This window comes from Anser brachyrhynchus, assembly GCF_964034855.1.
Source record: "Anser brachyrhynchus genome assembly, chromosome: 2".
Lineage (NCBI taxonomy): Eukaryota > Metazoa > Chordata > Aves > Anseriformes > Anatidae > Anser > Anser brachyrhynchus.
Window position 1 is genome coordinate 5,557,511 of NC_137695.1, and position 27,592 is coordinate 5,585,102.

General features: G+C 39.5%; 1 protein-coding gene across 7 annotated transcripts in view; it reads left to right on the forward strand.

Annotated features, from left to right (window-relative positions):
* DLEC1 (DLEC1 cilia and flagella associated protein) overlaps nucleotides 1-27,592 on the forward strand; it is a 39,576-nt gene that overhangs the window by 2,380 nt on the left and 9,604 nt on the right. For 6 of the 7 annotated variants that reach the window (XR_013947045.1, XM_080581436.1, XM_080581438.1 and 3 more), the window contains 27 exons: nucleotides 95-251; nucleotides 786-896; nucleotides 1,413-1,606; nucleotides 1,863-2,071; nucleotides 2,320-2,401; nucleotides 2,833-2,920; nucleotides 3,670-3,843; nucleotides 4,606-4,742; nucleotides 5,583-5,675; nucleotides 6,934-7,024; nucleotides 7,669-7,831; nucleotides 9,443-9,635; nucleotides 10,999-11,057; nucleotides 11,575-11,749; nucleotides 13,579-13,672; nucleotides 14,887-15,017; nucleotides 15,326-15,484; nucleotides 17,267-17,406; nucleotides 17,662-17,815; nucleotides 18,741-18,851; nucleotides 20,349-20,479; nucleotides 21,890-22,072; nucleotides 22,588-22,655; nucleotides 23,771-23,922; nucleotides 24,460-24,563; nucleotides 25,532-25,602; nucleotides 26,475-26,692. Coding sequence is in view for 6 of the 7 variants with exons in the window: in XM_080581436.1 (XP_080437562.1) it covers nucleotides 95-251; nucleotides 786-896; nucleotides 1,413-1,606; nucleotides 1,863-2,071; nucleotides 2,320-2,401; nucleotides 2,833-2,920; nucleotides 3,670-3,843; nucleotides 4,606-4,742; nucleotides 5,583-5,675; nucleotides 6,934-7,024; nucleotides 7,669-7,831; nucleotides 9,443-9,635; nucleotides 10,999-11,057; nucleotides 11,575-11,749; nucleotides 13,579-13,672; nucleotides 14,887-15,017; nucleotides 15,326-15,484; nucleotides 17,267-17,406; nucleotides 17,662-17,815; nucleotides 18,741-18,851; nucleotides 20,349-20,479; nucleotides 21,890-22,072; nucleotides 22,588-22,655; nucleotides 23,771-23,922; nucleotides 24,460-24,563; nucleotides 25,532-25,602; nucleotides 26,475-26,692 (3,642 nt within the window). In the remaining variant the exon portion in view is untranslated. The remainder of the gene's footprint in view (nucleotides 1-94; nucleotides 252-785; nucleotides 897-1,412; nucleotides 1,607-1,862; nucleotides 2,072-2,319; nucleotides 2,402-2,832; nucleotides 2,921-3,669; nucleotides 3,844-4,605; nucleotides 4,743-5,582; nucleotides 5,676-6,933; nucleotides 7,025-7,668; nucleotides 7,832-9,442; nucleotides 9,636-10,998; nucleotides 11,058-11,574; nucleotides 11,750-13,578; nucleotides 13,673-14,886; nucleotides 15,018-15,325; nucleotides 15,485-17,266; nucleotides 17,407-17,661; nucleotides 17,816-18,740; nucleotides 18,852-20,348; nucleotides 20,480-21,889; nucleotides 22,073-22,587; nucleotides 22,656-23,770; nucleotides 23,923-24,459; nucleotides 24,564-25,531; nucleotides 25,603-26,474; nucleotides 26,693-27,592) is intronic. The other variant, XM_080581435.1, reaches the window with a different exon arrangement.

The following is a 27,592-nucleotide window of genomic DNA, read 5'->3' on the forward strand; positions in this document are numbered from 1 at the left end:
TCTCATAGGCAAATAGAAACCATTTATCTGTAAGGAGATATTTAATAATTTGTGGCAGTTTAAACTACAGTCACTTCATCCTTGCCTATGACAGCTTGTAGCAGAGTATAATTGCCGACTGACAGAAGCTGATAGAGTAGAAGAGAACATCATTCAAGCCCAGGCTCGAGCAAGAGCTGAAGAAGAAAGGGCCCTAAATGTGCTGAAGGTAGATGCTGGGGAAGAATTCCACAAAACGGGATTACCACCAGGTGAGAATTCAGGAAACCCTGTACTGGGTCTCTCCCCAGTATGTGCCTATAGTACTGGGAGACTAACACAATGTTGGTCTGAATCACTGGTAGGTCTGACACTAGATTCAGTGAACTTTTAGTTTGGCTTTACATCAACAGAGCAACTTTGATAGATTTTGTGCAGACCTTCAAGAATGGTAACATCTGCTTAACGCTGAAAGAAACAAAACAACCAAGTCGTTTTCAAGGTATTAGACTTGCTATTAATTGCTTTCCCACCTAGCTTTGTAACAAACATACGCACTTTGCTATGTAACAGCAACTAACAAAGATCAGATGTTTCTCTGATGACTGCATAGCTGAGTTTGAACTGAATTTAAAATTGTGGAGATACGTGTCCACATCCTGGGATTAAAATACCAGACAGTTTATCTATCCAAAAATATTACCTGACAGTGATGGGTTAAAAAGAGAACATAACTTTGAGTTGATCAAGATCATTGTATCTTAAGCTTTTGCACTTATCTTTGGTTTTCTGTTTTACTGTTGTAGTGGCATCCTCTTTTAGGTGGATTGTGGATAATGAACTTCTTAGAAAAAATCATTTAACCTGCCCTGATGATTACATCACTGATAAATTACCTGTTACTAGAGCACCAAAAGGTAACTTTTACAGCAGACAATAATTTAGACTTTTTAGAACAGTAACATTTAATCACAAATTCCACGATTTAGATTGTTTATCAATTGTAATACAAAGGAAAGCCAAAAATCTAAAATCGTGGAGTTTCCTCTAAGGTGGCAATTTCATTGTCCAAGTATAAGAGCATGGGGCTGGATGGTACATCTTTTTTATGTGGATTTTCTGGCTATCATAGGTCCATCATATAGATTTTTTTGTAAATCAAACAGGACATTCTAAGTCACACTCATAGGATTAATACAGCTTTCTGACAGTAATATAACTTTCTACATAGCTTGTTTAACTAATACTTATAAAGGTTTTGTTATTACTTTGCTTCATTTTTGCAAAATAAACTATAAATATAAATGAAATTCTAGAGGATTTAAAGTATGTTTTTTACCATTGATGAGACTAAAACAAGTTCTTATGCTTAGAATAAATGCTTTTAACTCATGTTTTTCTGTCACAGAATTATATTTTTCTTTGAATTACAGGGAAACCAGAACCTGGCTACATCAAGGAGACATTTAGTTTTAAACAGCGAATTTCTTCAGACTTGCAGGACCAAATGACTGCACGAATTGCACACCTCCAGAAAATATCTGGTAGCCTGTCAAATGTGTCTTTATCCACATTAACTCTACCTTCAACTCCAGACTCTAGCCACCAGACCAAAAAGACAAGTAAGGTAAGTTTTACAGATTCGTTGATTTTAGTCTGTCAGAACTGTGGGGCCTATTGCTAATCCTATAACAAAGGCTGAATCTCATTGCATTACTAATTTGTCTCCGGTATTTTTCTTTGGTCAGTTAAGAAAAGAAAAATACAATGTTTTTATATGAATTTTCAATGCTGTCTAACTTCAGTTAGTCGTGTACAGACAGCTTTTTCATCACCCTTAAAGTTGCAGTGTTTAATTTTGCACCGTGGTCTGTTTTTCAAAGAAATCTAATGCCTCACAGGAGGTGGCCTGGAAAGGCAGTAAGTGCAAAGCAGAGAGAGAAAGAGAATGTGCTTATCTTGCCCAACTTGAGAAAAGACAGAACTATCTGAAGAACCCTCGCTTTTTCCCACCAAATACTCTTCATGGAGGCAAATCTCTTGTCATTTCTCAAGAAAAGATGGAAAAAATCATAGCAGAAGCTAATAAAGGGTAAGCAGTATATATAATTCTTTGCTTCTGAACTAGAGCCCACAAAGAGCTCCACTGTAGAGTTACTGTGCATTTACACATAGGTATTTTGAGCTAAATATCTGTATGGCCTCTTAGGAAATTGAGTATGTCTGTTTGACACTTTGATTTTGCTAAAGGATACACTTTGAAATTTGGGATTTTGTCAGTATGTAAAGAACCAGGCAGTAAGAAAATCTTTCCTTTTTTTTTTTTCTCCTTTCTTTCAGTGATACCTCACTTGTTCCTGTGTTTCATGTCAATCCACCTATTGTTTTATTTTCTGATTATGAAGTTGGCCAGGTTTATGAGGTGAGAATTTGTGTAGATTTAATTTTGCCACTGGAAACATTACGTCCTGCCATGATTTCACCCAGTCTTTTGGCTTTCCACAGTTTAACAGAAGTCTGAGTTTCTTCTTTATATTGATGTAATGACCCTTTAGTTTCCTTCAAGATACTCTTTCACACATACCACTAATTCACTCTGATCAGTGAAAACTAAAGGGGACCCTTTTCAGTATCTACTTGGTTTTGCTACTATTTCATTGAGACTTTACATAAACTGAAAAGAATTAACAGTTTCAGCTACTTTGGTATTCCTGATTTTGATTTCATGATGTTAAATTATTTTGATTTCATGATGTTAAATTATCACCTACTAGCAGAGCACTAGGGAATTGCAAACATTATAATAAGTAGTAATAAAGACAATGTATTATTATATTTTCTTTTTAAATGAAGATGACTGTAGAGATACAGAACGTCACTTCAACGTGTCAGCATGTAAGACTTATTCCTCCCTCTACTTCAGCATTTGCCATCGGACCAGGTAAGTGGTTTTTTTTTTTTTTTTTTTTACTGCCTTTAAGATGGTAACACCTAAAAGATCTAATTTATCTGCTTGAACTAATATTTTTCAGAGACTTTTTGCTTTGTTCTGGTACCCATAGTGCTCTGGATAGCAGATCACAACAATAACCTGCTCAGTAAAAGAAACTGAAGGTCATTGAAACTGAAGGGTTTTTTTACATCTTTCAAACCATTCAAGACCATAAACCATAACCAGATTCCAATGGCGTAATGAGGAATTCAAGAAGACTAACATTAAAATGTTTGATGTCAGACTGATACGTATCTGTGGAATACCTAGACTGAGTTTTACCCAGAATTCAGCTAGGAACAGACTTAGCGTCCATTCAAATCAGCGTTGGGAGAGGGTATGAAATAACAAACTAGCAAGGCAGGTCAAGGTTTGAGGATATTTAGAAGCTAGATGTGCACATGTAAATCATGTTTTGTAGCAGAGGAAAACTGGGTAACATCTCCAGGTTTCTCTCCTGTAGTTTTCTGTAGTTATGAGAAACATATTTCAGACAAAAAAAATCTCTGGAGTTCAGTGAAAGATTGGCAGATACACAGATTGCACTGGCAGGCCCTTTGTGGTTTTTTATCAGCTTGACCGAAAGCAATACATGGTGAGAGTTTACAGGCACCTTTCCAGAGGGAGTTATGATCATAAAAATCTATGTCAACTTTGTGAGGTTTTAATTTTTTAATTACTTGCATTTTTTTTCCAAGGAAAATTTCCAGGAAAGGGAGGAATGATTGCTCCTGGGATGTCATGCCAGTATGTAGTCCAATTTATTCCTGAATATCTAGCAGATTATGAAGATTACATATTAGTGGAGACTCAAGTATCAGAACCTCTTTTGATCCAGATCCAAGCAAAAAGACCAGCTCCAGTGCTAACATGTGAGTAATATCCAATTCTTAAGTTTCTCTTATGTTAAATGGATTATTTTTTTAATTTGACTGTCTCCAATTTTATGTTACAAAACAAACATGGAGAAATGTGGCAGTGCATTTTCTATATTTTGACACCTATCTCATTGTCACTCCTAATAGGTGTGTTAGTTATTAAAATGTAATCTTGTCAAATTTTTCCTCTATTATTTGTGCATGATGCATGGAGCTCTTTATTTTCACTGTATTAGAGGAATGAACAGGAACCGCTTTTCTAGGTTTGTATCTCGTCAATTACTAAACTACTAACTGTAAATATTAATCGTAAATATTAAGGAATTATGATTTAGTTATAAATATTTGCTGCTATTGATTAATATAAATTCATGTTACATTCATTATATATTGATATAATATATCTGCAGAATTAACCTCTCGAGTACTTAGCCTCAGCTGTAGCAATCAGGACTACTTTTGCACAAACTTGCTTTCATTTAAAATTCATCGTTTTGAAAAATCATCTTACTTAACTGTCATCATTCAATGGAGTTCTTAAGTAGGAAGCACCATTCAACTGTAAGATGAATGCAGAAATATGCAACTCGCATAGTTTAATATTCAAATGGAAAGAATTCAAGGCTTTTAGGATGACAGGACCTAGCATGTTTATTTGCAGCAGTGTTGTCTTAAAGTTCTTTAAGCACTAACTGGCTTTGCCAGCTGCTAACCTTCACTGTATTTGTAGCTGATTTTCTTTGTTGCTCATTGCAGTGCCTCGTGTTATAGACTGTGGTTCTTGCCTTGTTGGAGGAATAAAAGTAACACTGATTTTGTGCAGAAATGAGGGATTTAGCACTGGGAAGTTCTGTATAATGCCAAAAAAAGCCTGGCCACCTCCTAATTTCAGGGTGAGTGATCGCTGGACATGGTATAGATGCCCTGATGTGAAGAGTTTTTGAAGTAATTGTGGTATACTAGCACACAATTCATGAGATCTTGCTGGGTGCATCTGTACTGACCCATTCCCTCAGGGATTTACATTTACCCTCAGTCTAGTCTCCCTGGCTGTCTGTACCTCCTGCATGCATTCTGGCTTACCTGTGGAAGGAGTTGTCTATTTATTACGCATAAAGGAAGCAAAGATGAAATCAGTTCTGGCACACTTGAGCTACTTTCCTCCCCTTCCCCGCCAAAGCTATCACATACTGACCTTGCTGCACCTGCAGACTCTAGAAATCCGCTGCAGTGCTGCTCTTTCTTTAGCCTGCCATCACAGAACAGGGTATAAGTGATACGGGCAAAGATGAGATGCGACTGGTAGATTGCTCTTATGTGTTGGAGGAAGAGCTACCGGAATAGCTTACGTTCTAGGTTGTTCCTCCTGAAATATTTCAGATCCCACTCAGTCATAAGCATACAGAAACAGACACAGCTCCTGTGCTCAGGCATAGCTGTTTCTCCTGTGAAGGTGAATGTTAGGGCACCTGACATGATCATTTATGTCTGGAGACAGCACCTTCCCTCCTTCAGCTTTCACCAAGGTAATTATAAAGCACAGAGCTCTTCTTCTAACTAAGCCATATAAATAAGCCACATACTTTTGAGATGTGATAAAACAATTATGGGAAGGGGTAGAACAGTGATAATGTAGTATACTGCCTGTTTCAGGTAACCCTGTGTTACGAAAACAGTAAACCAATAAGCTGTTTGATTTAATTTAATAATTATTTTTATTTTTTAAATCTTAGGCTGTTGCCACTGCTGGTTTTGTGACGCAAGATCCGTTTGGGATCTATCCTGCTGTTTTTGAGCTAGCTCCAGGGCAGAGTACAACAGTAGAGGTTAGTAACTACTGCTATAGAAAGTATTTGTATTTTACCAAATACATTAGCAAAACAACATCAGTTTAGGATGTCCTGGCTGGACCCTGCAAATCTGAGTTTGTGTGAAGAAAAAAGCTCAAGTCCTTTTGGGGAATGATTCTGGAAGAATTGCATCTGTGAGCCTTACTGAAGGGTCTTTCATTGCAGCTTCCAAGTTCTGCTTACCTAGCAGAGACCAGTCACATTTTCCCCATGGAAAGAATCCTGTTAGAAAAAATAGAAATCTGAGAAGACAAGAGTCCTTATTTCACTCCAGCTGGGGCATCAACTCCAAGAAACTTTTCCTTTGTGAGCTTTATTGGAAAGAGACGTTTTGGGAAACAAATTATTTCAGTGTAGAGCAGCAGGTACAAATCCTTATTTCTGCTCTGCTCTTTACTGAAAAAGATCCTGCCGTAGGTGTGCAGTACTGGCTACAACCACTGCTTTCTCTGATGTGGGCTGCATTTTATCATAGCATCACGATGGGGAGAGGAAGAATGATGCTGGGAGCACAGCCAGCCTCCAACCTGTTGTTTTTTTTCTGCAATAACTCCTGGCTGCTTCTAAATCAATGGGTCACGCAGGTGTGGGTAAAGGAGAAGAGTTTCTTTCTCTTTCTCTCTTCCCAGCTGCGTTACTTCAGGAGGGCCACCCACTTGTGGGAGAGAAAGAGGAGCTGGATTTAGCACAGGTTGGGCTTGCAGGCAGTAATGGATAGCAGGCAGGAGAACCATGGTGCACATTACTGAAGCCAAAGGTTGTACAGTTTGGGCCCTGAATCTTTTTTGTTGAAAATGGAGCTTGGGGAAGGCACACAGCATCTGACCCTGCTCACACTGCTTTACAGGCAGCAATGGTGTTGCTGAAGAAGCGACTGAGGACAGATCTGATCCTGAGGGTTCAGTTTGTATGACTAACCTTGTGAACTGCCCCCAGCTCCAGTGACTACAAAGGCAGCTCGTGGTGACCAGCCAAGTACACTCATGTAGGTTTAGTCACCCAGAAAGCACCTGTTTCTGGGCTATGTTAAGGGAATATGACTCTGTTCCTTGTAAATGTAAGATTACTTAATTTTCATTCTTGTAAATGTATGATTACTTAATTTTCATTCTTGTAACATTATTTAATTATTAACCATTAGAACTGTCCTTTAGTGATCACTTATGAATCGAAGTTTATGACTTCCTGGAGAAAAATCAGTTACAAACATTATTATTTTGCTTCTCTCTTTCAGGTAGTGTTTTTCCCTTCTTCTCCAGAAGTCTCAGAGCAGATATACACCATTGTTTGTGACAATTGCCAGGTCAATGATGTTACAGTCACAGGTTTGTTCCTAACACTTTTCAGAGATCATGTTGCTAACACTGCAGATACTCAGCTAATGTGAGTGGTAATTGATGTGCATTTATTTGGGTGCGAAGCAAATCTGGGGCATGTCTTGGACTAGGGTATTCGGGAGAGACAGGCAGTCTTTAGGTTATCTAATGAAACCAGTTGAAATTATTGTAAATGTTAGTGCTTGTCCTGTAATGTGAGTACTATGACATTAGGCTTAACGTGAAATTCATACAATCACTTTATTACAGGTATTTCATTTGGGAATTTTTAAGAGTGCTTTTGCTGCTTATTTTTATTTTCATTATACTGCGCAAAATGTCTGGAAGCCGCATTATCAACCGTTGCAAACATTCTGATGGCTTTAAGGAAACAATGCTAATGTAGGTGGGCTGAGGTTGTGGCCCTGAAATCCAAATCTGTTAAATTCTTAAAGAGGGGATCTCTACTGATAGATATTGATAATCAAAGAACATCAGGAAAATACTGTGCTGTTAACACAGTGGAGCTCTGAAACCTGAGGAAACACCAGATATAATCAGTAATGGCCATTGCTGGTATTTGGTGTTAATGAGCAATATGAACGAAGTTAAAAACAAGGTGGAAAACAGTAATTCCTACTTATTTCTTCAAGGGGTTGGCCAGCTGATAGCTCTGGAGCTTTTGCATGTTACGGGTGGAGAAAGCAGCCCTGAACCTGGTGAAGTTACTGATGGCACAGCACAGCATCTCATACGATTTGACCCCCAAAACCCACACACCACTGAGGAGAAGAATTTGGTTATAAGGAACTCTACGTACGTAGCTACTATTAATAGAGTAATGCTCTGAAGTCTAGACATACTGGTAGGGACCTTATTTCTAATACCATACTCTCTCAGACTGGAGAAACTTTCATGCTCTTGTTAAGCTTTGTGCAGAAGCTTTATGCTTCTTTTTGCTCTGTTGTTTAGTAATTGAGGGTCAAGGATATGCTTGGAAGAACAGGATGGTTGCAGAAAGTGTTTAACAGGGTCAACTAGCTGGGATTTACCTCATCTAACTTTACATGTCTACAGGGTATATTTGTACAGCTGAGCAAAGTGCCCTGTACACCTTTCCTTTCATAGTGAAGGGAAATAGGTGCTTTTTAGGGTACAATTCTGACCGGACTGTGGCATCTCCCATAGAATAGGACATAATGCATCCTGGACTGCACTGGATCTCCCCTGATTAAAAGGAAGCTCAATGTGACTAGCTCAGATTAAAACTTTCACATGATCCCTACTATTGTGCCATAAAAAAATAAAATATAAACTCTATTTGAAGTCAAGGAATATGTCCCTCCATAATTACCTTGTACTGAACATGGTGGAATCCTGATTTTGATCAAACTCACTCAGACAATAATAGAAGTATACTAATTTGCATGATTGCAGTAATTAGAAGCTGCAGACCATCAAAACAGTGAGGAGCCCAGTGCTATTTCTAGATACATGCAAGTAAATTGCTACAGTGAATTTCTGGAAGTTTGTTATCTGTCTGGCCTGGAAACCATAGATGCACAATGCCAGAACAGAATGCTGTTTGGGTGTAGGAAAGTGTGAGTCAGTGAACTGCTCTATCATCGTGACAGCAGTCCATGCACTTCTGGTGTCAGCATTAGGGTGAAGCAGAACTGGACAGGCTGAGACTGAACTTCATAGAAACAGTCGAGAAAACTTTATAATGCTAGAGAAAGCGATACAAGACATTGTCCTTGTTCAGGTTTATGTCATTAATTTCACTTTGAAACTCCAGTGTCCTTTCTCCATTTTCTAAGGCAAAGTTCTCGAGGTCAAAATGAACAGAGTTTTTAAAACCTATGAACACATTCCATGGAATATACTTCTGCTGAAGCAACCCAGTTAAGCAATGTTTTCTGGATTACAAATAGTATTGCAGAGCCACTGCTATTATCTTAGCTGGAGCCACTGTTTGTTGACTTGTTAAAGACCAGAGCTTGCATTTGGATTAAATTCAGAATGTTACACAGATTATTAGCAGTGATCCAATGCAAACACTGATATCAGCAGGAATGGTCCTGTTGATCTCAAATTCTTGAAAGAATTTTAGACTTTCTTAAAAGTTGCATTAACATAACAAGTTAAATAAGGCAAGAAAGTGTTAACATCTCTTGTGCATATATATATAAAATTTACTTCAATATATTAACATATTCTTTGGAGAATTCATATACTCTGACTCTTTCTCTGCTGTCTCATCAGCCTTGTAGCTCACGAGCACTGATAAACTGAACCCCCTATAATCTATAAGGAGAGGAATTTGCTGCATGGAAAAAACAGCTGAAAAATTTCTCCTAATATCTTGCTTAAAAATGTCTAATTTTTTTAATCATAGTTTCTTTTTGTTTATTGATCACTTTGTAGCCACGTAGAACTTCCTTTCTACTGGCAGATAATAAAGCCTAATCTGCAGCCATCAGTGCCAGAAGAAGCTGCAGACTTCACAAAGATTGAATACAAACGAGACACGGAGTCTGCCTTCTCCCTGAATCCTGAGCAGGGAGTTTTGCTTCCCCATGCTGATCATGAGTTTACTCTCACTTATGCTCCACAGGAGGTATGGCTTGTGATTCCTTCCTATCTACAAACTCCAGCTGTGTATTTTTATGCAAGTCATAAAACCCATGCTGTGCAGCTTTCTGAATTAAATGTAATTGGCTGGTAGCATGCTCTAATAAACAGTATTCAAAATATAGAAAGTTACTGAAAGAAAACATGTTTTGACTGCAAAATATGAGGCAGCTTCTGATCTCATGGCATTTCTGGTACTGATTGGACACCATTAACTTTACACTGAAACTGTGGACATGTCCTCTTAGCTGCAGCTGTGCTGGCTGATAAAGTTGCCATCCTTACTGCTCTACCAGCCCCTCCATAATCCCCTGACAATCAGGATCTGCCAACGGAGTTCCTTTGGGGGAACCTACCCCATACCCACATTATAGCTCAAAAGTCTTGGTTAGCAAACTGATTATTTAAACCGTTTCCAACTGTAGCTTGTTTGGGCTGAAAAGGGACCTATGAACAGCTCTGCAGTAAATAAAAGGGGTAGTAGTAGATTTTGGCAGGGGAATGATGACATGCAGCTGTTGTAAAGAGGGGGTGCAGTGATGTGTGAGTGCAGCTGTACCAGTGGATGGCTGACTGTTGTCTTAGTTTCTGCTCTCCCATCCATGTAAATAGGGAGCATGAGCTCACTGTATTCAAAGAAACTTGATCCAGAGTAAGTCCCATGGCGTGTTGATTGACAGACATAGGAATGCCTCAAGTAAATGTGGAAGAGAAATTAACTTAAAAAAATACTTTAATATGAAAATATATTAATGAAGTTTTAAAGATTTTAATTCATTAATAAAAATACGTTAACATACCCACTTAGATAAATGTCTCTTTGTAAATAAATGAATCCTTTGCAAAGCCCTTCTGATTTAAGGCCTGCTTCTGTGGTTGTTTTATTTGCTGTTGGTGTGGTTTGTTTTTTGCCATTAGAACATACGAGGTATCCTCCTTCCCCATCACGGCAAAATAGTGTTTTTTATTCAAAATTAGATTGATGGTCAGTTAAATGCCCTGGAGTGGCTAAAGAAACCTTAAGTTAGTACAGCAATACTAATCTTAATTTGCAGAGTATTTGCAGATGCTTGCTGTAGTATGCAATATGCAAGGGAAATAATAACAGGCATGTCAAAAATGAGTATTTTTCTTGGAACCATAAACCATGAGATCACAATCTGGCTTAATGTTTTGCAGTCCAACGATTTCTTTTAGTAACTCTATTTTGAATATGGTTTTTCAGAGTTTAGTACTTCAATGATGATTGTTCATAATTTAAATGTAAACTACATTTTCATCTCTATTTTTGAATTCTCAGTGTAACTGCATACTTGACAATAAAAGCCTCTCCTTCTTCATCTGTACAGCTGAAGACATATCACAGTGTGATTCAGATGGTTCTGAGGGACATCCCAGAATCACCTAGGTAAGCTGAAAAACAAGATTTCCATGTAACGTGTAGCCACGTTTTACCTGTGGTATTTCATTAATTTACTAGGATTTTTTATCCTCCTGGTTATGATGGACTGACAGTTATAAAGGCTTGTATGTGCACAATTAACAGTGGTACAAAGTGTCTCTGTGAGCTTCCATCATGTATGAACACATGCCTAGCTGGGGCTGCACCTCTCTTGAAAAAAAGATAATTCTGACATTTTGTCTGTTCATTTCCCATGCTTTCTGCTGAGATTTCCAGCAGTTTTTTCTCTTATAGACTGCTGTGACAAACAGTAATGACTTAGATACTTATTCCATGAATGTACTGGGACAACCAGAGCATGTTAAAAGACCACTGGATTTTTCCAGTTTTTAATTGCACTCCAGCAGTCTGTAGTGGAGAAATTTTTGATGTTTCTTACTTTTGATCTGGCAATTAAAAGATGGCATCCAGTTTAAACAGAAGTTTAAAAGGTTTAATAATTCTGCTACATTTCTTCCTGAAGTTTAGTGAGAGAGGGAATGCTTCACAACATCCCACAATACAAGGCAGAGGATGTAATAGTGCTGGAAATAGAAGTTAAAGGATCAACAGAACCATTTCAGCTTCTTCTGGAGCCGTACGCCATTATCATCCCTGGAGAAAGCTTTATTAGTGTAAATGTCAGAAAAACATTTAAGGTTTGTTTGCTTTTTACTTCATTGTTATCAAGTGCTTTGTGTCACTGGATGTCATGGGTGTTAGAAGCTATCAGATGATCCATGTTATTTTAGTTTTCCTTAAATATTTTTAAAGGAGGCCATAGCTACTGTACTGAAATCCCCTAGCAGGCCTCCTTTGCCCTGCACTCCAGGCAGTAGGCTTTGTTCTTTTTTCATCTCTCAGGTTTGATATCGCAGAGCGTTACGCTTCCAAATGCTTTTCTGGGTCACAAAGCTGTTGCTTATCAATCTGTCACTCCTGTAGTGCAAGATTTTTCTAGCTAGAGGGAATAGCCGATGGATGATTAAATGACTTTGTAACAGAGGCACTGTTTGTTTGAAGGACTACTGCAAGCACAGAAAAGCTGAAGTCACTTAGACTGTAGCTTCCTAGACCTTATGCTATTCCTGCAGGTCCTGATAATTTCTGTTTGACTATTATGGGACAGGTTCCTGCTGCAACTGTCCACTCATTCAGCATCCTTTTCACTATAGGTCAAGATCCTTTTGATCATGGCCTCACCTAAATAGAAATAAACCTGTTAGCTATGGCCAGGCAGGAAGAGGTTTCCCGGTTAATGGTCTTCATGTTTTTTCTTAGAGAGTAAGCTAATTGGCATTCAGTTCTCTGCTCACTCTTCCCACAAGTTCTTTTTCAGCTTAAGGCAGCCATTTCATACTTTCCAGCAATCCGGTATAGTTAAAGGTGATATAGGTAATTAAGTCATTTAATGATAATATAAGTCATTTAATGATAATATAATAACATTCCGCAATGTTTTCAATTTTCTTTTAGTCTTAAAAAAATAAGTCTTAAAAAATAAGACTCTTAAAAAATAAGAGTTTGAGCTTTGCTTAGAGATGACCGTGCTTATGATGAACAACCTTATTGGCTGTAATTAAGAGTACGGTCTGAATAGATCTGAAGAGCAGGCCAAAGATTTCAAGAGCTTACATCTCCCTCACAAACAGACCCTTTGGCACAAAAAAAAAAAAAAAAGGCTTTCAAAAGAAGGATTTCAAGTTTAAGCTTTGAAGTTCTGCTGCATTTTTGAAAAACTTAACAGGCTTCAAATATTTCCAGATAACATTCTGTAAAAGTTAATGGATCTTCTTGAAGTTTCAGAAAACGCCAAACACCAGTGTGAAGGTAGCCACCAAGTTCATCAGACCAAATACAGTGCTTTTGGCATAGATCTCCACCTCTGAGCTACCTGCTCTTAAGTTTTTCTTATCGGCCTTGGAGTCTATATGACAGCATCCGGAGGGTGATTCATAACATCCTATAGGCTAAAATGTATGGGAGGAATGGCTCCCAGCACTATCAAATTGGCTTTATTGACTGTAAAGAGAATGCTAGGAGATGAGATCAGATGTAGAGCTTTCAGCTGTTTTGAAGACATCTGAAATCCAGTCAGACGAATTCTACTTCTTGTTGTCCTCATTTTACATGACAGAGGCGGAAAGCAAACGAAGGTTACAGCATATGATGAAAATAACAGTAGTTAGTGCATGATACTGGGTTGGTACTGTTCAAGTCAGATGAAGTTCTGTGTCTTTCCACTTTTAGTTTGCTTGGTTTATTTCAAGATTCAGGTGAAGGTACTATATGTTGGAGCTAGACTGAAGATACATCAGTAAGTTCTAACATTTAGTAGCGATCAGGATATCGTTCAGGTTTGCAAAGATAAGTATGTGATGTGAGGCTTGCAATACCATTTGCAGTGCATTACTGCTCTCAGCAGATTGACTTGTTGCTATGAAAGCTTAAAGTATGTTAATTAACTTGGTGATTTTAATTGTTCTAGATGTGGAATAACAGCAAATCATTGATCAAGTACACATGGGAGAAAATCGCAGCCTGTGACATTGTGGAAGTTGAACCTCATACAGGTGTCATAGGTAACGTTGCTGTGACTTGCAGGTATCAATTAATGGTAGAAATATTTAAAATGGTACTCGTGGAAGAGAAAAGTCTTAGAGCATTATAATGCAAGCAGGGCCTGATCCCCAGCCTACTGGAGCCAGTGGAAGACTTTAGTTGGTTCCAGGAGCTTCAGGGCGTCCCCCAGGGCTCAGTACTGGGGCCAGTTCTCTTTAATATCTTTATCGATGATGTGGATGAGGGGATCGAGTGCACCCTCAGTAAGTTGCAGATGACACCAAGTTAGGTGCCTGTGTCAATCTGCTCGAGGGTAGGAAGGCTCTGCAGGAGGATCTGGATAGGCTGGACCGATGGGCTGAGGTCAACTGCATGAAGTTCAACAAGGCCAAGTGCCGGGTCCTGCACGTGGGGCGTAACAACCCCAAGCAGCGCTACAGGCTGGGAGATGAGTGGCTGGAAAGCTGCCTGGCAGAGAAGGACCTGGGAGTACTGATTGATAGGCAGCTGAATATGAGCCAGCAGTGTGCTCAGGTGGCCAAGAAGGCCAACAGCATCCTGGCTTGCATAAGAAGCAGTGTGGCCAGCAGGTCTAGGGAAGTGATTGTGCCCCTGTTCTCGGCTCTGGTGAGGCCGCACCTCGAGTACTGTGTTCAGTTTTGGGCCCCTCGCTACAAGAAGGACATCAAGGTGCTCGAGAGAGTCCAGAAAAGGACAGTGAAGCTGGTGAGGGGTCTGGAGAACAAGTCTTACGAGGAGCGGCTGAGGGAGCTGGGCTTGTTTAGCCTGGAGAAGAGGAGGCTCAGGGGCGACCTCATCGCTCTCTACAGGTACCTTAAAGGAGGCTGTAGCGAGGTGGGGGTTGGTCTGTTCTCCCACGTGCCTGGTGACAGGACGAGGGGGAATGGGCTAAAGTTGCGCCAGGGGAGGTTTAGGTTGGATGTTAGGAAGAACTTCTTTACTGAAAGGGTTGTTAGGCATTGGAATGGGCTGCCCAGGGAAGTGGTTGAGTCACCGTCCCTGGAGGTCTTTAAGAGACGTTTAGATGTTGAGCTTAGTGATATGGTTTAGTGAAGGACTTGTTAGTGTTAGGTCAGAGGTTGGACTCGGTGATCTTGGAGGTCTCTTCCAACCTAGACGATTCTGTGATTCTGTGTGATTCAGTAATAGGCTTACAGTGGGTTATTTCAGTTCAAGAGGGTGATTTTGTTTGTTTGTTTATTTTTCTTTATAGATATGAATAAATGCTGTGAATTTGAACTGACAATTACTGGAGGCAAACCTGGGCGTGTCAGCCATAACCTGCCGTGTAAAATTGAACACTCTCCAGAGCCAGTCGTGCTGCATGTCGAGGCTGCTTTCAAGGTGAGGACCAGTTCAGTGGTGCAGTGTGACTAGATACAGGCCTGGCTGTTGACTGTAAAAAGCCATTTGCTTCTTGAAGGCCTGAAAAATCTAGGGTAGTTACAAATAGCAGGCATTTTTACTGTCTAGTAACAGCTGTGTAAATGCTGATACTCCCATGACAGTAAGATTTTTTCTGTATTACACGCAAGGCATTTGCTTTCTGCTATTCTCTGAGAAGCTGAACATTAATCTTAGCTAATAATGTTTTATAATTAGGCAGTTTTGGCAGAAATGTCCATTTTGACATCTGTTTCTTGGTGTCCTAGGGTCCTTTTCTTTGCATTGATGTTCCATCACTCCAGTTAGGCTTGATTAAGTGGGGTGAGAGTGTGTTAAGAACCTTTGAGATTAAAAATCTGTGTCAGCTGCCAGCACGGTGGAGAATGCAAGAAAGCCAGGTTTGTCTAGCTGAAAGAAATGAAGAGGTAAGTCACTGCTGTAACTTGCCATGCTCCCTCGTTAGCTATTTCTTTCTCAGGCTGTACTATTCATTCCAGATATCAAAAGTTCTGATTTCAGTGACCCCATATCAAATGGGTTCTGCAGAGTTACGTGTTACATAAGTGCACAAGTTCTTTTTGAAATGGAATACATCTGCATTTTTTTAAAATTCTATTTATTTCAACTCCCTTGCCAGTCTGATCCAAAGAGACATGGAGTATCTCCTGTATGACAGGGATTTCAGCTGCTGCTAATGTATGTAGGGGGTAAGGTTTTTTATCAGAATGGAGGCTGCTCAGCACTCCTCCCACGCACCCACATCAGCATCAGATACAAGAATCTCAGCACCTACTGAATTGGACTTCTTGGCTTCAAATGATAGCTTTGAAACATGCAAGTTTGTCCCAAAATGACGACTTCTTACCACAGTGAATGCTGAACTACTGTTCAGTATTATCTAGGCTGTGATATCTCAAATACAGTCCATTCCAACCCTTGACTTCAGAGCTCATTCCACCATTCCATGTGAAATAACTAGAGCAGCTTGGAGGTGATACAGGTAGCTGCTGTCTGCAGACCATCGTATATTTTGATATTAAAAAACAAACAAACAAACAAAAACCTACAAGCAAAATGTTTATTTTGATTATTTCTGGCACACAGTGGACTTTGTAGATAGATTTCTCCTTGGTGTTGAGCATTAAAGGGAAGTAAGGAAATCCGGACTCAAGGATAAGTGCTTTTCCTAGTAACAAGAGGCCAAACTCTCTTTACATAACTGACCGTGCATGGAGTTGAGTTTGCTAGTTTCATGGTAAAATTCATCTAAACGCTGTTCAGAAGTTCTGTTTTTCTGGACAGTTTTTGTCAGTCTTGCAAAAGAAAGAGCAGCTTATTAAGCAGGAACTTTGTTGGTTTTTGTTTGTTTTTCTTACATGTGATGCAGATACATCACCAACTTTGGGTGAAAGTTGATGGCAAAAAAAGAAGGCTGTATGAATGGTGGCTATGTCAGCCTTTCAAAACAGTTGTGTGTGTGCCATTCCCTTTTCCACAAAACAATTATAATCAGAAGTGCCTGAATCACGGTGCCCTGGAGGAGACCCTGTCCTCACAGTCCTCAAACTCTTCCTTCTCACTTTATTATTTCTTTGTCCTCTGGCATTCCCAACACTTCCCAGGACCTCAGAGAGATTGTTGAGCCTTAATCTTTTGAATTTATCTTCCCAGAGTCTGTTCATATCCCAGTGAAGATCATAGATCAAGTTCTCACTTCCTCCTGCATAAAAGCTGCCTCTTTCCTTTTCCAGAACTTCTCCAGCCCCCATCCTTTCGTTTGTGCTTTTTCTATCTGTGCTCCTCCAGCCCTCCTTTCTTGAGTCTATGTTCAGGAATCTCCCCTTAGCACCTTGCATAGCTGCTGCTCAGCCTCTCTGCTTGGGAGGAGACGCTGCTGCTGCTGACTGCTTCATGCTCCCCCTCACCCTACGCACAGGTATCCCTCTTAATCCCTTGGTTAAGCAATTATTGTTTTACTGGCTGTCCCCATAGAAGCAAAGTCCCTCCTCCTCGTCTAGCCAGGTTTTCACAAAGCTAGTGTTGTGCTTACTAAAATCCATCCGGATAGGAATCCAGGGGTAGAGAAAAAGAACATATCTGAGGAAAAACTAGACACACACAAATCCTAGTTGGAGTGTGCAGGTACAGCGTTTTGCACTTGCTTTGCAGGCGTCAAAAAAACCCCAGTGTCCTCTCTCCTCTCATAGGTATCTCCCTTTACCATTCAACCATCTGCTGGAGAAATACCTCCTTTGGGGACATGCAGTGTGTCCGTTCAGTTCACATCAGTGCTGTGCCAGCGTCTCCAGACAATATTAGAACTAGAGGTAGAAAACGGAGAAGGGAGGTAAGGGGAAAAAGTCACGTTCTGCTTTATTTTTTTCCTGAGAGTCACGTGTGATTTTTCACTGCAGGTAGTTTTATCTCCTAAAACGAAAATATGTAGCAGAAGCTCAGAAATGGGCTTGTGTAACCTATCAAAGAGCTATCCAATCACTAATATTGCTAAATAAACATAATCATCATTCTTTCCAGCATGCTGTTGTATGTCTAGCACATTTCATTAGCGATAACAATAGACCATCTGTGTGTTTATTTCCAGTCATCTTCCTGTTTTTGTTGAAGTTCAGACCCCCCAAGCGTGCCTGATGTCTAGCCATCTAGCGCTCACTGAAATTTATACTGGAATTCCTGTCAAAGCAACCAGCAAACTTTTTAACCAGACCATGCTGCCAGCAAAATACCTTTGGGGAAAGGTAAGTGTGTTTCTGATGGATGGAGAATAAAGCGTGGATGAATTGTAATTTCTATCAAAAATAGAAATAATAATAAAGAGCTTTTCTGATGTGTCCTTTGAATAGTGACTGCTGTTTACTGGTTTTGGAGCTAGACTTCAGCTTGAGACCAGACTTTATGAACATAAAGTTTAAACTACCATTGTTGCTAATATGTTTTTCTATCTGTCAATCATTTCTTGGAGAATGGGTGGGCAGAATGGGAGGGGAAAATAGGATGCAAGCTATCAGGGTATTGAAGTATCGTGGCAGTTTAGGGTCTGCATTTAATTCAACAGAGCAAAGAAACAATGCTGCTTTTGAATTGTGTCTAAACTTAAATTCCACATTCTGGGTGGGATTCAGTTCACAGGTTAGGACAGATAAATCTAATGTCAGTATGTGGGCTGCTTTCTGAACTTTCTTTTCAGTGATGGGAAATCTGGGCAGGAAGTCGCTAGAATATAGATGTTAGGTGTCAGTTTGGGTGCCACCAAATGTTTTTTGTGACCTTCAGGTGTCACTCAAGAAGGGTGGTCTCTTGTAAGTCCTGTCTCACCAGCCAGCTGCTACTCTGTGTACCTGTGTTTAGGTAACTGAATCCTACCACATTCATACAGTCAATGGCTTGTGACTGTGAAAGGGTCCACAGCAACTCTGCTCCCAGTCCAGATCCCTCAGTTGAGCACCTGAAGACATTTGAAATTAATCAAAGCAGGTGAATCTTAGCAGACAGAGGGGAATTGTAAAGCAGCTTTGTCTCAGCAAACTGTGTTGCTACCTGGAAGTGTTCCTAAACCTTAGAATAACTCTGTTTTTATAGTCCTCTGTGATCTGAAAAGAAAATCCAAGAGAAACGGAGTTAATGAATTAACAAAGTTAAGTGTTTGTCCTGTCTGTTTGGCAGCTCATTGGAAGTCAGGCAGCTTTCTGCTCTGCCGCTGTGTCACCAGCCAGTGGCACCTTAGGTCCAAATGAAGAAAAAGAATTCTGCATAGAACTGACGACTAACATCACGGTAAGTTTAAAAACGGATGCAATTTTATCAAAACAGAAATGCTGGCATTCTCATCTCGCCTCCATCTGGCAAAAGGAAGGTTTATTATATACAAAATATAATGTTCCTTTTTTACATACAATATCTCTGAAATTGCTTTGCTTTAGAGGTAACCATGGTTGAAGGCAACCGTTAAAGCAGTCCACATGGTGTGCAATTTTCTTCCCTGCCTGTTTGTTTCCCAACTATATTTGTTTTGTTTCTTTTTTAAATGCTTATTCAATTACTCTTAGTGCTTATTGCTTTTCTTGGAGCATACAGATCCATGCTTATGATAATCCCAAATAAAATATAGCAGACTGACATATATAGCATGTACTTGGTTTTCTGAATGCAGCTGGGCTCATGACATTTTGGTATTTGGAAACAAATTAAAAGAGACTGCTGGGACTGAGAGTCTGCAAAATTAAAAAACCCTGCAGGGTGTAGACTGCAGAGTTCACAAACTTCGTGAATTCAGCCGTAGACTTTACGGGGGGCATTCAAACATCTGATTTAAAGCATTTAAATAAAGAAACTCCCTGTTCATGAGGTGTATTAGTTCCCACTACAGTCACAGGAGACCTAAGTCACGGTTATTTACTTTAAAGTAGGTGCTCAGGACCACTAGAGCTGCCCTAGCATATCTCTGATACACAGACATGATACCAAACATGTATGTTTGGTATACATGGCACAGGATTCCAGTAGACTTGAGCCTTTTTCGTTCAAAGCTGGAAGCTCGACAGGGCATATTGGGCATCTGAAAGGGCGCTTCTGGTTATGGCTGGGGAGCTGAATCCTATCTGAGCAACCTACAAGAAAGATTGTCTGCATTGTGAATGAGCTAGATGGCAAAGTACCCTTGCTGAATCAGTGGAGATCTAGAACTCATATTTGGAAATCCCCTCCGTAGATGAACTCCAGGTCTCACGTTTGGAGAGCTACGTTTAGAAGTCTGAATCTTGAGATGAATCCCAGTTTATTATTTTATGCAGGACACACTGATTCATGTATTGGTAAGGCCAAAAAAGATGGTAGTGTTTATTTAGCTAGAGTACTGGTGTATTTGCCACATATTTCATCCTACAAGTCCTGCTTTAGACCCAGGTAGAAATGAAACTTTTTTCTGTAAAATTATTTTAGTATGATTGAAAGTGATTAATGCTTAGAACTTCAAAACTTGCAACACAGGAAGCATATCAAAAATCACTAATGGAGCAGTTTTAGGGTTACAGACAGATACAGATACGAAGATATGAATCAGACAGAAATTTTTACCTCATTACATCCTTCAAAGCAAATCTGATGCTAGCAGGAAGTACACTCAAATCAATGCAATAAAAATTTCAGGATTCTGTTGTAGTTCTGTTTTTTTGTCCAGTGAGGTTTATACACACTTTCTAAATAGATTTCTTAATAAAGCTGCCTTTCCTCTGATCTTTGATTCACAAGCAAATTTGACTCTTCTCCTGTCAGGGTGAGCTGAAAGACCTTGTCCTTTCCTGTAGCATAGAAGACATGACTGAACCCCTCTTTCTGAGCATTTCTGGAGTTGTAAAAGGACTGCATGTCACCTACTCAGTACCTTGTGAAAGTGGAGCTGCCAGGTAAATCAAGGCATCATTTAAAGTCATCTTCCAGTTGTGTTTGTTGAACAGTTTTAGTAGGTGCAAAACCCTTGTCTGTCTGTAGAATACTTATACCCAAGTGTTTGATAGTATTAAAAACATCTAAAAAATGTCATGGCAAGAGTAATGTTTGATAAACCTCTGCAGTTTTGTTGTAGCCGGATACAATATAGAACAGCTTTATATCAAACACTGTTTTTGGAAAAAAAAAATCTTTTAACAATAGAAGACGTTGAACTATAATTTACATATCTCTTTGCAAGGTTTTAGTGCTGTCATTTCAAAAAATGGGCAAAACATCCATGGCACCAGACCTTAAGGCAGATCATAATGACACAGTCAAACTTTATTTCCAAACTAAATGTTCCAGCATGCAAGCGCAGTGCAGAATTTTACAGTACCACCCTATAAAACTGAAGATCTCTGTGTATCTTGGGCTTCCAAATTAACAGAACAAAAATTTCTTCTTTCCAGAGCAAAAGAACAATAGAGGGGAAAAAAAATGTTTTGTGTAAGCTTTATTCTTCCTCCTGCTGTACATAGACAGCAAGGACAGTAAAATGTGCTGGGACTATTCACTGAAGGGGGCGGAGTGAAGAAAAGGTACTGGGTTTGCACCATACCCAAATTCAGCATCCTTGTAAACCCAAGAGAAGAGGTTTTGAGCTCTTAGAGCACTATTCCACTCCCACCATTGTTTAGCTGAAACAAACTAAATTAACAACTCTGAATTAGTTGATTTGTGAATAATAAACTGGTGTGAAGTTAACTGCATGTGGTGAAACTCATGGTTGCGTTTTGTCTGTTCTCACGTGTGCTCCTGGCACTTGTCACCTGCCAGCCGTCACGACACTTCTGTGTGTCGAGAGTGTGGAAAATTACCTTTCTGCCTGCTAATTGAAGTGTGGGGCCTCTGTAGTCCGTAACGTGTTTGTGAGGAACAGCTATCTTCTGCAACGCCAAAAATGTGCAAATTCAGCTCTTACGGAATTAAACCCAATATCCAGTAGTTTGGACCATTAAGATTTCTTGTTGCACTGCTAGAGTTCTCTTTGACTTGGTATGTCTGACTGATATATATTTTTATATGTAGCATGATTATTCTCTTTTTGAATGCAGTTGTCTTTATCCATTTTTTTATATAAGTAAAAATGGCTTTAATTTGGTAGGTCACCATGTTACACACAATAAACTTTCTACCCAGAATAGATCCTTACAAGGGTAGAAATAGAAAAAAATTAGAAGCAGTAAATGCTGATGACAAAAATCTTAGTCCTTTTACACAGGTCTTCACAATGACATTGCTTCTTGCATATCTTAAATCTCCTGAAATTGTCTATGGCATAAGAAGATAGGACTGATGTTTTAATACTTATTTTTTTCTTACAGTGATGGAAGACAAATACTACAAAGCCCATGTGATCTTCTCTTGGACTTTGGATCTGAAGTTACATTCAAAGACATAGTAAAGCGTCAGCTGATTCTTACCAATCACACTGGAATCAGTGCACCATTCAAATTAGAAGCTGAGTATTTTACTGGCTACTCAGCTGCTCCGGAAGAAATCTGCCTGTAAGTCTTAACCTTTCCGCATAATAACTCAAATACTAATGGAGATCTGGATTAAAACAGAAATCAAGACGGAGTGCTGTTTCCTGTGTCACAAGATGCATTTTCTGCAATGCTCTAGTGTTGGTTGGTTTTGTTTGCTTGCTTGATTTTTTTTTATTTTTTTTTAAGCTCTTTGACTCTGGTAATGAAAAATGCTGATGATATTTCCTGCAGGAACAGATAGCTTGCAGTGCCAGGACAGAAGATTTAGCTAGCATAAATGGCAAAACAGTATTGTTGCCAATGGATAAAAGCTGTTTTGTACCTGCCAAGGCTCTGTTGTGCTGGGTTGTACACAGCCTTGCAACTCTTTTAAGTTGATTCACACTTACGGATGTTACTTGCAAAAGATACTTTGCAGGCAGCCCTTCTTTAAGTAATAATGGACACTAATTTAGGAATCAGCTGGAGCTGTTATTTTAGTAGAGACAAGCTCATTTTACAGAATTGTCATGTTTTTTTTATTTTTTTTCAAGCTCTTCAGGCTGCCTGGTGAAAAGGAGAGGGCCCATCACAAAACATGCAGCCAAAAGAGCGCAGTCAGGTATGAGAAATAATTGTTATCCCACTCAGTGGGGAGAAGGCAAAAAACAGCTGACTACCACATTCAGCATTAAATCTGCCAGTCAGGCACATAGTTTTTTTTCTTGGAATGTTTGGCTAAGTCTACACTGTTAAACAGCTTGGTTCCTCACTTCATTCTTGAGACTGAAATTCCACATTGCATAAGCATTAGGTCATTTTTTAATTTTTTTTAAAAGAAACCAACGGTCTTAAACAAAGATGGGTGATTCTACTTATAGCTCATTCCCAGTATGGATAAGATGTGTAACATTTGGCCATTTCCTTTCTATACTGTCTTCCGATACCCTTGCAGCAGGCTTTTCTCCCTCAAACCCTTTTATTTATCTCCCTGATATAGAAAACTACCCCACAGCACATCCATCATTTCTGGTGCTTGGTACTGAAAACAATAACACATGGAGCCACATGGGACCTGGGGAGGGGGGGAAGTGGGATCAAAATGCTATAAAGTGTGGATGTGTCTTCTGTATCCAAAATAAAACGTGGATATATTGGTAGCTTGCCATAGTGTTTGGTATCTGTTAAAAAGACAAAGCATTTCAGCTGTTGAATTAGCCCTTAAGATTAGAAAAAAGCTGTTCTGACAGATTCCATGCAAGTGTATTGATTTAGAAGATTAAGTGACTCAGAATGTGGAAAGGCTCTGCTCTTTGTAATTCACGTTCTTTGTGTTGAACAGCACATAGAGGTAAACGGGCAACTGCTAATAGAAAGATAACCGGTTAGCACAAATTCCAGCTTATTTTTTCTCAAACTGAGGGTGTGTTTTTACGTAACCAATCGTTGCCTTGCATATCTCAGAGTCCTGGAACAGGTTGTTCGAAGGGAGACTATGAAATAATCTCTGCAAGAACTGACTCACTTAAACTGCCTTTTTTTTTTTTTTAAGGCCCACTGCAGAAGGGAGTAAAGCGGTAAAAATATGGGCTATGTAAGTGATCCCATTTTCTTTCAAGCCAGTGAGGTTATCCTGATTAACACCAGCTAAAGATCAGTCCTGTGTTTTCTTTGAAAGGCTGACTTTGTTCCATTTCCTCAAAACTTATCAAATACTTCTTTGCTGTGCTCCTTCAGAGTTTGCAGCAGCACTGCTGTCTCATGGGAAGGGAGTAGCTTTCCATGTACAACCTTCCTCAGGAACTCTGAAAGCCTTCCAGCAGCTAATCATAGAAATAACAGCTTACAACAACATGTGGGGAGAATACCGCGATGATCTTGTCTGTAAGGTAGGTGGGGCTTGGTTTCAAATGAAATATTGCTATGGCAGATTTGACACCAATTGTATTTCCCAGATTCCTTTCTGTTAAAAACTATTTTTCAGTTTATTAGGATTTCTGTAAAAGTTCAGGGTAGATATTGCTACGACATGTAAGGAACAATTGTTTGCTCTTGCAGTGCTTGGTGTAGTTCTGGGGTAACGTGTCTGTCCCTGAGGAGTTTTCCATGTGTCTTTAAAGTAACTGGAGCAATTTTGACATATAAAATCTGTTTGGTAGCTGGCCAGTGCACTGTTCTTCTCTACCAATACAATTATTAATTATGTTGTATGGAAAAGCCTCAGGGAAGCTGATTAATGTATGAACAATTGCATTCTCCTGCTGAGAAAAACTTTAGCTTATGAATTAGGTGCATATGAATTAGGTGCTTTTAAAAGATAGCAGTCAAAACATAGGAAAATCCAAATTGGTTTTCAAAACGTAATTTGGTAACCCAGGTACTAGAGATATATCTTGATTCTAATAGCAAAAATTCATTTTTAATAGGTGGGAGACTTACAAACTAAATTAATTCCTATGCAAATGACTGTGAAAGGCTGTCCAATCTTCCTGCAGATGACAGGACCACAAACACAGCAACCCATAATCAGGTACAGCCCAAAATACTGTCAGAGAAGTCAGACAATTAAATACCACTGGGCAATAGCCAACATATACCTGTTCCCATCTTCTTGTGGTATAATGAGCAGGTCAGCACAGTGACTGTCAAAGTACAATATCTGCTTCTATAACACCAATGCATTTGTCTCTGCCAGCATAATTAGAAAAGAATCTGCAAACAAATCTTCCCAGGTTTACCAGAAATCACTCTTCTAGTTTTACAGTCATGAAATTTTATTAATTCCAAAATTATCTAGTTCAGTTGGGATGGAAATTAGAATCACTTAGGTTGGAAAAGACCTCCAGGATCAAGACCAACTGTACACGGTGGCAGTTCTCATCATCCCCAGTACATTTTTCCCTGTCCTTTGCTTGGACCGTGGAAAAATGCAGCCCCGATTACACAGGGGCAAGGGAAGGTTTAAGTCTTTTCACACAGCGAGTTCCATTTGCACATCTGGGTAAAGCGTAAGGGTTGGTGTATGAGGACAAGGGCACTACACGCTCAGCAGAAAACACGTCTCTCTGACTTCAGAAGAATTAACGTTGCATGTCGTACTGCACCTAAGAGAGTCTGCAGTGTCAGCTCTGTAATGGGGCACAGAAAATGGATTTAGCCGCCCACCATAAAAGACCTTTGTGCACCTGGAAATCTGTGTCTGACGTGGGTCACTCCACTGCTGCATAGCCGTGTGCTGCCACTACCTGCATCTTCCACAAAAAGCTGACTTCACATGTTCACCCTGAAATGTCTGAGACAACCAAGATTGGAAGAAAGACTGATTAAAGAAAGTAATGTTGTATTTTGCAGTATTGGCCACGTGTTACCTGATGGCCATTCTTAACAGGCTGCCAGTGCAGCCAGATATGTTCCACTTTTAAATGAATTTTTAATGAAAAATTGTCTCGGACATTCACTTATTTTCTGCATGTTCTAACAGCAGGTTTCCCCCCTCAGGTTTGGCACTCACGTTTCTGGAGGGTGTCCTGTCTTTCGGAGTGTCCGGCTCAACAATCCTACTCCCTTTGGTAAAACTAACTTTTGTAAAACAAACATCAACACTTGCATTGTGCTCCTTGTAATAATAAAAATAGAACAACCCATTAACATGTTAACTAACTGGCCTTGTTTGCTTATCAGGAAGTTTTTTGTAAAGATATTGACAGTCTGTAAGACAATATCTAAGCTGTTTTCTAACTTGACTGTAACAGAAAAGTAGTACAAGTTGACTGGTCTTTATCTGAATGGTAGTATTTATTATTAGGGCATTATTGCCATGAATATCAGTTTGCTTTCTGCGACAGTAAATCGTCTGAACTCCAGACAGAGTACAGGAAAATACGTGTAACTGACTCAACATGTTATTACTATGAAACAGCACATCCTATCCTAGTGCATCTGGGCTTTCATTCCTCATTGAAATGATGGGAATTCAGGATTTTCCATACTGTTTTTGTGAAATTCTCACCTGCTTCTTAGTGGCATCTGTGGCATCAGGCTCTTCTGTGTTTAGTCTTTTTATCTCAAGTGAGATTTTAAGCTCTTCAAGGCAATGCTCAATCACCTTTTTTTTTTTCCTGAATGCCACCAAAAATGTTTGCTTAACAAACAAAGCACTTACCATTTATTTTAATGTTTACTTATCATTTATGTTAGTGTTAATGAAACTATACCTTGGGATCTAGAGAGTAGCTAAACTGTAATAAGGGTATGCACACACACTCTTAAATCAATATAGTTTGTTTACAGCAAACATGGCAAAGCTTAACGTGTGATCTAATACAAATCCAGTTGCTAGACAACAAATTCTTTACTTGATCTTCTTGTTCTATAGTGCCAACTAAGCAATGGGGTCTTCTGAATGACCAGAAACAACTGTCCTTTCTCCTTTTCAATTCAGACATCCGCCTGGACTGGGAAATTTACAACCAAGTAAAAGATGATAAAAAGCTGGTGGACCTGTTGATGTTCTTTGGAGACCCTTTCCCTCCTAAGGACATGGATAAAAATGAGACTGCATCAACTGGTAGCAACTCGGAGTCGGAGATCGCGTTAAAATTGGATCAACCCCCCAATCCCTGTGGAAGCGTTTATCCAGCCTTGCAAACCACCGATGAGGTCAGCTGTTAGTCTGTTTTTTATACTGCTGCTGAGATACATGATGGGTTTCTTGGCATGAAATGTTGAAAACAAGAACATGCAATACAACATTTAACCAAGGCCTGGATTGTTAAATGTCAGCTCCTCTCACAATCAAAAAAAACAATGCATCGGTAGGTGACTATAGGTATCAGCAATCAGTTTCCAAAATGAGCTATAAGCAAATAGCTCTTCAGCTTCTCCTCCTCTTTAGAAAAGCTGGACAGATACATTTTTAAATAGTCATCGACAAACAAATCAGTTTGGATCTACTTTTCTCATGGCTACTTTAAGTGCTGCAGTCAGAGAGCAGAATCTAACCTGCAGAGTTCAAATCACAGCTAATGTCTTGGAGGCATATGTCCCAGTGCCAAACCACACTGGTTCTGTTCGATGTTACCATATTATAACAGACTATAATATGTAAAGTTTTATTATAATATGGCAACTTACTGTTGTGAAAGGCTGGGAGCAACAGGGAGAAGGTGTCATGCAGGATCTAGCAAAAGCTTCACAGAAAGCACCTTTTCTCTGTTTCAGCTCAGGAGGCATAGTTGTTCTGAATACACCTCCAATGTTCCACGTGCAACAAGGGGGAGTTGTTTCCCTAGAGTGCTGGTTTATATAATGGGCCTGGGATGTTTCAGCTGAGTGCTTCTCTTTGCTGAACAGGACCCAAGCATGCACATTTTTCAAGAGGTTTTGGTTTGGGGAGAGCAAACCTATGCATGAAAAAATGTATGTGCAGGACACATCCATGTGTCCAGCTTTTGTGCCAGAAACTGGAGCTGGCCATACTTACAGACAGTTCCCTGTACACTTCTCTTACATTCCTCCTTTGCAGCGTAACGGTTTTAACCATTCTCCACCCTTGTGTCC